This window comes from Manacus vitellinus, unplaced genomic scaffold, assembly GCF_001715985.3.
Source record: "Manacus vitellinus isolate BGI_N305 unplaced genomic scaffold, ASM171598v3 scaffold_46_pilon, whole genome shotgun sequence".
Classification (NCBI taxonomy): Eukaryota; Metazoa; Chordata; class Aves; order Passeriformes; family Pipridae; genus Manacus; species Manacus vitellinus.
The window spans coordinates 5493093-5501459 of NW_021940578.1; the positions used below are offsets into that span (position 1 = coordinate 5493093).

Below are 8367 nucleotides of genomic sequence, written 5' to 3' on the forward strand. Positions count from 1 at the left end.
CATCCCTTCCTCATCCCTTCCTCATCCCTTCCTCATCCCTTCCTCATCCCTTCCTCAGCCCTTCCTCAGCCCTTCCTCAGCCTTTCCTCAGCCCTTCCTCAGCCCTTTCCCACCCATTCCTCATCCTTTCCTCATCCTTTCCTCATCCTTTCCTCATCCTTTCCTCATCCTTTCCTCATCCTTTCCTCATCCTTTCCTCATCCTTTCCTCATCCTTTCCTCAGCCCTTCCTCAGCCCTTTCCCACCCATTCCTCAGCCCTTCCTCAGCCTTTCCCCAGCCTTTCCTCAGGCCTTTCTCATCCTTTCCTCATCCTTTCCTCATCCTTTTCTCATCCCTTCCCCAGCCCTTTCTCATCCTTTTCTCATCCCTTCCTCATCCCTTCCTCATCCTTTCCTCATCCTTTTCTCATCCCTTCTTCATCCCTTCCTCATCCCTTCCCCAGCCCTTCCTCAGCCCTTCCCAGCCCATTTTCCTCCTCTGGCAGGGATAACCCTTTCCTCAGTCCCAGACACACACCAAACCCCTCCACAACACCCTCAACATTCCGGTGCTCCGCGACGCCGTCGCGCAGCCGGAGACCCGGAACTTTCAAACTGCCTTAGGGAAACCATTCCTGGCATTCATTTTCCTTCCCTAACCATCATTGTGCTGGCTCTGGAGCAGGCCTGGACTGCGACATCGACATCCCCAAGACGATCCAGATGGTGCGGCGGCAGCGCTCGGGGATGGTGCAGACGGAGGCTCAGTACAAGTTCGTGTACATGGCGGTGCAGCAGTTCATCGAGGCCGAGCAGAAGAGGCTGGAGGAAGAACAGGTGAGGGAATGTCCTCCCCCTTTGGGCTTGGCTGGAGGAGAAACACCGTCTCCCCTTCTCCCTGGAACTCAAATCCGAAGTCGTTGAGGTCGGGAAAGACCTCCGAGGTCGAGTCCAAGCTGGGATCGATCCCTGCCTTGTAAAGGGGATCCTTGGAAAGCTTTTTTCTCCACCTGCCTGAAGTGGGGTTTTACTGAAGAAGAAGAGGTGAGGGAATGTCCCCTTTGGGCTTGGCTGGAGGAGAACACCATCCCCCCTTTTCCCTGGAACTCAAATCCGAAGTCGTTGAGGTCGGGAAAGACCTCCGAGGTTGAGTCAATCCCCACCTTGGAAAAGCTTTTTTTCTCCACCTGCCTGAAGTGGGGTTTTATTGTCTTTGCTTTTCTCTTCCAGAGGAATAAAAGGAAAGAACGAGACTACTTGAACATTGGCTACCCTCCCATGGAAAAGGGCAGAGCCAAAGGGCAGCCCCCCTCCCCACGGACCCCCTCTGGGTAAGCTGAGGGTCTCTCCCGGTGTTTGTCCTTTTCCAGAGTGTCTTTCCCACACCTGAATCCTGAGCAGTTGCTGGATATCGTGTGGGAATGGCCCAAATAAACAGGTGGTCCCACCCCACTGTCAGCAGCACCTTGCTGGTGCATCTTGGAAAGGGGAGGAGGAACTAGATCTTTATATATATAAAGATATATATATATATAAATACTCCTTTAGAGAGTAGTGTCCTGTTCTCCTTGGCTCTGGAGAATGGCTCTGGGCAATCAGCTGGAGAGGGAAACTGTGCCACTGCCACTTTAATCTGAAAGAAGATGAGACAAGAGCAGAGAGAGGTGGATTTGAGTCTGTGTGGAGAGGGAATGTGGGTTAAGGAGCGTGAATTCCTTACATAAGCAGAGATAAATTACCCCAAATTATGATTTTGCCCTTGCCCCAAGTAATGGGACACCTGTGAGTGCTGGAGAGGGATTATGGTTGAAGGTGGGGGGGGACACGTGTCATTTAGAGGCTCCACTCCCAAGCATTTGAACCAAGGAGGGGTGGCCCAGCCAGAGGGGGAGAAAACAGGGAATGAGAACAGTGGGGAGGGCAAAAGGGAGCTTGGCTGGGCCATTCCCACTGGCCAGCAGCCTCTGGGCAAAGATCCAGAGTGGTGAGGCTGTTAATGACAGGGCTCTGCTTCCTGACAGGGTGGATGAGGAGTCAGCTTCCGTCCTCTACGAGAACCTCAACATCAAAAGCCCAAAGGTTTCAGGGATGAGTAATTCAGGGCGATAGAGGAGCTGTGTGGAGGCTCCACAGGTAGGAATGTCCCCCTGGGGTCACCCCAGAGTGTCACCGCACTGGTTTGTGCCACGGCCGAGCAGCTCCTCTGCAGCTCAGTGTCGTGGTTTGAAACTCCCCCAAAAATCCAATCTTCAGGCCTCCCACAATTTGTTTCCTGGGCACGTCTCAGAGGCTCTGCCTGCAAATGTGGGGTGGAATTTGGGGGAGAATGCGTTTGTGATGTTCCCAGGGAGGGGGGAAATCCCAATATTCTCAGTATTCAATATTATCAATTAATAGCAGCTTTTCAGGCTGTTCTATCAGGGAACCGTGGGACTATCTCAGCTCTGTAACCTTATTTTCTCCCAGCTGTAAACCTGCCACCCTTCCTTCTTCCCTTCTCCTTTTGGAATGCAGGATTTCCAGTGTTTACGTCCACCCTCCCCAAGTTCTGCGACTGAGGACAGTTTTGTTTGCCTGTCTTGCCTTCCCCCAAGCACCTTGGATTTGGAGAGGAGGGGAGAAGCTGCCCGAGAACCTGCACCTAAGAACATGCCTTATCCTAACTTATTCATGAGAAGGATCTCCTCCCACCCTCCCCCTGCATCAGTAGGTTGATATTTATGTGAAAGTGCCTCTGGACATTCATTAGGGCATCAAGGCTCAGCTTCAGGGTTGTTTTGGTTTTTGCCTTTTTTTTTTTTTTTTTTTTACTATTTTAATTTAAACTTCTTATTTTTTACACGCAAAAGGAACGGAAACAACTCTTTGCTCGAAGCTTTCCCGGGGTCTTTGCCCACTCAGGGCTTCAGTAAAACCTTAGCACTCTCAGGTTTTCCTTGGGTCAACCCATTTCTAAGCTACAAAGTGGTTTGAAGCCCAAATCCTGGAGTAACTTTGCCTGGTGAGGGTGAGAAGTGGAGAGCACTGCCTGGCCCCAGCTGATGCCTCTCCTCACACCTCCTTTTGGCTGTAGCACTTCCCAGATTTCCTATGCAACGCTGCCAGAGCACATGGAATGATCCCTGCTCCGTGTGCAGCCTCCAGACTGCTCTTCCCAGTTCTCCAGCAGAGTCGAGGGGCACAGAGGGGCATCCTGAAGGCTGGGCTCAGGGAGGTCCCCCCTGGGTGCTGAGGAGCAGGGACACAGCTCTGGGCACTGGGCTGAGAGCAGCCTGGGGGGATGATCCGAGCTGGAATTCTGGAGCTGGGCCCCCTCTAAGCTCGATGCAGCTCTGCCACGACCTTTTTGCCACCCCCTTCCACGCCTCTGTGACAAGGCAAGTGTTGTTTCTGCTGAGTAGGGCTGTCCTAGGTGTGTTTGTGACCTGAGCAGTGCCAGGAAACGAGTGTTTTGCAGAGTGGAGTGTCCCAGCTCTCTTAAGTCTTAGTGCTTCCCGCAGTTCCAGCCCCAAGCCCTGCCAAAGAAACCCTTCCTGCAGGATCCCTCAGCCTGGAAGTGTGTTCTGGGGGGAGCCTTGGGTCTGAGGGCCAGTGCCTGAACCCCCAGAGCAGTTTTAGGTCTGAAGACAAAGTGCCTGAACCCCCAGAGCAGTTTTGGGTCTGGGGATAAAATGCCTGAACCCCCAGAGCAGTTTTGGGTCCCAGAACCAGTGCTGGACCCCCAAAGCAGTTTTAGGTCTGAGGGTAAAATGCCTGAACCCCCAGAGCAGTTTTGGGTCTGGGGATAAAATGCCTGAACCCCCAGAGCAGTTTTGGGTCCCAGAGCCAGTGCTGAACCCCCAGAGCAGGCACAGGGCTGATGTCCCAGTCTCCTCCTGCATCCCTGGAATGGGAAGGACTCTGCATGGTTGGGGTGTTAGTGCTGAGCCAAAGGGTTGAACAAATGCACAGTGACACACCTTGGCTGTAATTCCTGGCTGGTCTTTCTGCTCCTTTGTCCCAGGGGCAGGAGAACTGTTTATTTTTATTGCACTTCTAATAAATGTTGAATATTCTCCAGGCTTTTTTTTTTTCCTTTCTTTTAAGTAGTTTGATTTTTTTGGGAAAGAGACTGATGGTGTGAACAGTGGGACACCCTGAATGTCCCCATGGCCAAATGCTGCTGTTCAGGGCCCTGTTTTCCCTTCCTTTGACCATAAGGAGGGAGAGGTTCAGCTGTGTGTTACCTAAACCCTTCAGCCTTTATTTCCAAGTCCGTGGTGGGCTGGGGATGTGCAAAGGGACAACCCCCATGAGGGTGCTGGGACAGACCACTGGGAACAGTTGGAACTGTTTTCCACTGTAACAGTAGATTTTATGAGGCTGCAAATGTTATTTCCCTCTGCCCTGTCCTTGGATCTCCTCAGTGGGAGCTGAGTGCTAATGAAGATGTAATGACAAAGCACTTCATCCCTCCCAGTGCCTGTTTGCTGGGCTTAGTCCCAAATGGAAGAGAGAGGAAAAATAGAAGTGCCTTCTCTGCCTGAAGCCTCGGTGAGTTACTTTTTTTCCAGGAACTCACTCAGTTTGGTGCTGTGAAGATATGAAGAGCAGGTAGGATGAGGCAAATGAGAATCCCTGTCAAGCCCAGTGGCTTTGGCAGATTTTCCAGGGCCTGGAACATTCCTGTGGCTGGCACAGGTAACACCAGCCTGCAGCTGAACCCCAGGGGAGGTGCAGGCACAGCACATGCAGCAGCTTTCCCCAGGAATTCCACACAGCAACAACCCTGAGCTATTTCTGCCGTTGCTTCGGCCTTTTCTATTCCAAATGAGATTGCTTTTTTTCTGGAAAGGGAGGCTGGAAGCATCTGTCACCAGCTGGGAAGGAGGGAGAGATGAGCAGGCTCTGCAGCTTCTCATTTTCCCAGTGGAATCAGGTGAACACAGAGGGAAGTCTCACCTGGGACAACCCCACCCCGACGGTGGGAGGAGAGAATTTGCAGGATAAACGTGCAGGATGGCACAGCACTGGGATGGAGCAGAGCACAGCCGTGCCACCATGACCCGGGGATGCAGCTGGACTGCTGAGGGAACACCTCCAACTGCAAGTAAAAAAGGGATAACGGGGGGTAATTGCTACAGACTGACACCTTGCATTGTAGAAAACATAATTTAATACATACACATAATGGCACTCGCATACAATACTGTCTTAGATCCATGTCTGAATAGAAAATATTCATTGTGAGCTGCCTTCAGCATGAAGACTCTTAAATCACTGTCAGATCACTGCTTTAAATAAAAGTAGAGTGTCAGCCACTGGCCTGTGTCTTAATACTGACACATTTGAAGATTAGGAGGGCAAAGCTGTCGAAAGGTGGAACTTTTTGGCCACGGTGAGAGGTTCTGAGTGAAGTTTGCTGATGCAGAAACTGGAGGGTCGGGGTGGTGCTGTGTCTGTGCCTCACAGAGCCCAGCCCTGGGTGCAGAACGGCCTTCCAGGTGGGGATGAGTGATTTTTAAGCATCTTCTTGGGAAAAACGAGTAGAATGGCTGCTTGAAGAGCTCATCAGGGTGGTGACACGGGGAAGGAAGGCAGCAGGGATGGATCCGTGTTCTGTCAGCAGGAGGCAGCAGTTACACCTCTCACGCTGCATAACACAGCTGGAAACCTCTGCAGCGTGGGGAGTAAGTGTGTCTTTCACCTGTTTATACAGCCATGTCTTTACCCTCCCAATCCCAGCTCCTCGTAGGAATAATCACGTAGATCCTTCAATTTGCCAAAAAAAAAAGAAAAAACAGCCCTTTATTCCCTCGGGGAGCTCGAAGAACTGCACCCGCTGCCACCTGGTCTCTAGCCAAGGCAGCGACACACAGGAGGGAAACAGTCCTGGAACCCTCCCCGCGGCTTTCCCAGCTCTGGTTTCCATGGAGAGTTTGGCAGCAGGATGCAGAGGCGGCTCCTTGGAGCAGCACTCCGGGTTGGAGCAGCACTCCGGGTTGGAGCAGCATTCCAGCGGAGAGCCCCCGGAGGCGGGCACAGGAGGGGACGCAGGGGCTGCCCAGCAATCCAAGGAATGCTGGCAGGGCAGCAGGTCCTGCCGCTCCTCCCCGGTGCGGGCGCAGAGCTCAGCAGAGCCAGGGGCCGCTACTGGAATAAAGGGGGTTCTGTCGCCGCCGCCGCCGTGGTGGGCTTGGGGGGCAGGTACTCGGGCCTGCTCATGGTGGCCACAGTCCTGGTGAAGCAGCGCATGTTGCCCGTCTTCAGGGCGCACTGCACGGGCCAGAGGATGATGCAGAAGAGGATGATGACGAGGGCGGAGAGGAGGAGGATGCGCTTCCAGTCGTCGCACACCTCGCAGCGGGACAACCTCCCCGCCAGCCCCCTCGGCGGGGCCTCGGGGCTCTCGGGCTTGCTCATGGCCACGTCGATGGAGATGCAGGACTCCGGGTTCTCGGCGTCGTCCGAGGCCCTCCGGCAGCACAGCTTGGTGCCCTCCATCCACAGCACCTTCTCCCGCTGCAGCTCCGGGGGCAGCGTGGCCAGCAGCTCCTTGCTGGTCTCCAGGGCGGGAGCGCCTTCCTGGGGGATGTTGGTGAGCTGCCTGCAGAAGGGGCAGGGCAGCAGGTCCTCGGGCTGGTTGGGGGGCAGCCCCGTGCTCAGGCGGGCCACGCATTCCAGGCAGAAAACGTGGGAGCACTGGAGCAGTTTGGGGGTCTTGAAGGTGTTGTCGTAGGTGTTGAAGCAGATGGAGCACTCCACGGGGGACGTCGGCTTGGGAGAGGTTGGGTTGGGCGAGCCCGGGGAGCTGGTGGGGGATCTGGCCTTCCTCTTGCCATCTCCTGGCGAGGTCACCACGATGGGGCTGATGGGGATGGGGACTTCACCAGGAGAGGCAGGGGTCGGGCTGGTGGGAGAGTCCGGAGTGCTGGAATGCCACAGCTGGGAGAAGCACGACATGACGGAGCCCCGGGAGAGAAACAGAGCCCTGGGAGCCTCTGGAAGAGAGGAAAACCACAAGCCTTCATTTTAAACAAGGTGGAGACACCCCCATCACCAGCTTTAACCCCTTCAAAGGAACAAAGAGCGAGCTGGTGGCTTCCACTGCGTCCAGAGGCGAGAAGCACACAGGGAGCCTGTGGGAAGCTGCATCCCGAAGGTGAAGTCAAAAATCCTGCACACAGAAGCAAGGAACCCGCAGAGATCCACCAGGAGCCAAAGCCTTTTGCAGCAGGACACCACGGATCCCAGAGGGGAGCAGTCCTTCCCCCTGAGTTCCTCCCTCTGGGCGCCAAGAGACACGACACAGACCTACCCCGGGTGGTGCTCCCCGACACCTGAGCAGGGAGGAGAGCAGAAGACTCCATGAGGGGCCTCGCCCTGGCAATCTATTAGTCTGGGAGGCCCTCAGGGGTTATGGTGGCAGCAAGAGCAAGGCCTAAGAGACAGATAACACTGTTCAGGTGTGGAGGGAAACGGGGGGGAGCTTCTTTGGGGCGCTTCGTGCCTTGAGCTGTGGTCCTGCTGCAGGTGGGTGAGGCACCACCCGAGGTTATCTCCATCCACAGCGGGATCTGAACTCCCCCCCTGTCACGGGAGAAGCCGAGGGAGGGGAGGAAATGGTTTTATGGCACCGTCTGTTCCATCCTCAGCCTCCAGCAGCACCTCTGGCCCTGTCACCGTGACACAGCAAGGCGGGCAAGGCTGGAGGAAATGGCCTTGGGGGCAGAGCAGGGGCAATTCTCTGCTGCTTCCTTGTTGCTCTGCTTTCCCTAAGGACACCCAGCTCAGCCCTGGAGGAGGAGGCTCAGCACCAAAGCCTTGCTGCCCTGTGCTCCCTGGAGGAGCCTGGAGTGGCTGAAGCACCAATTCCAGCAAATTGGTTTCCAAATTACTCCAATTTTTTTCTCCCGCCTCGGCAGCACCTTCAGCTCAGGTTTTTTTTACCCCAAACTCACGGCTTCACCTACAGCCCCTCTCAGCTTTGCAGCTGCTGAGTGGTTTTACCCGAAAGCAAGTGTTTGGCTGGAGGAAATTCCTGGTGACAGGAACATTTTTTTGGGATGTGTCACCCAACTAGCCGGGCTTGATTCTCCCTTGATGGGAGATTTGCTGATGACAAGCCAGAAATGTCCAGGTTGGGGCTGTAATTACAGCTCTGCAGCCCAGTGTGTGGACCAGAGCCACAAAAAGGGTAATTTAAGGGATCAGAAGGACCAAGTGTTCCTCACGTTGCACTAAAATAAATCTCCATTATTTCAGGATGGAGAGTTCTCCCCTCTCCCCTCCCAGCTGGCATTGCCAGAGCTGAAACCAGCCTTCAGAACCTCCCTTCTTTTCCTTCTCTTAATCTAAACGTTAACTTTGGTGAAGCTTCTCCTCAAGTCGAGTTTTGTGCACTTTGCA

At 54.3% G+C, this 8367-nt stretch overlaps 2 protein-coding genes across 2 annotated transcripts in view; one reads left to right on the forward strand and one right to left on the reverse strand.

Moving 5' to 3' along the window:
• Positions 1–4038, forward strand: part of LOC103762182 (tyrosine-protein phosphatase non-receptor type 11) — a 26812-nt gene extending 22774 nt beyond the window's left edge. Inside the window, exons 11-14 of the mRNA XM_029962404.1 lie at positions 665–816; positions 1210–1310; positions 2001–2112; positions 2494–4038. Coding sequence (XP_029818264.1) covers positions 665–816; positions 1210–1310; positions 2001–2088 — 341 coding nt within the window. The 3' untranslated portion in view covers positions 2089–2112; positions 2494–4038. The remainder of the gene's footprint in view (positions 1–664; positions 817–1209; positions 1311–2000; positions 2113–2493) is intronic.
• A 2070-nt stretch (positions 4039–6108) lies between these two features.
• Positions 6109–7328, reverse strand: RNF223 (ring finger protein 223). Its single transcript, XM_008928830.3, has 2 exons — positions 7277–7328; positions 6109–6959 (listed from the first exon to the last, which is right to left on the reverse strand). The coding sequence occupies exons 1-2, from the start codon at positions 7326–7328 to the stop codon at positions 6109–6111; spliced, it is 903 nt and encodes a 300-aa protein (XP_008927078.3).
• Between the last annotated feature and the right edge of the window lie 1039 nt (positions 7329–8367).

Coding starts and splice junctions, on each gene's coding strand:
- RNF223 (XM_008928830.3), bottom strand. CDS start 7,328: ATGGAGTCTTCTGCTCTCCTCCCTGCTCAGGTGTCGGGGAGCACCACC. Junction 6,960..7,276: donor GTCGGGGAGCACCACCCGGG/GTAGGTCTGTGT, acceptor CCTCTCTTCCAG/AGGCTCCCAGGGCTCTGTTT.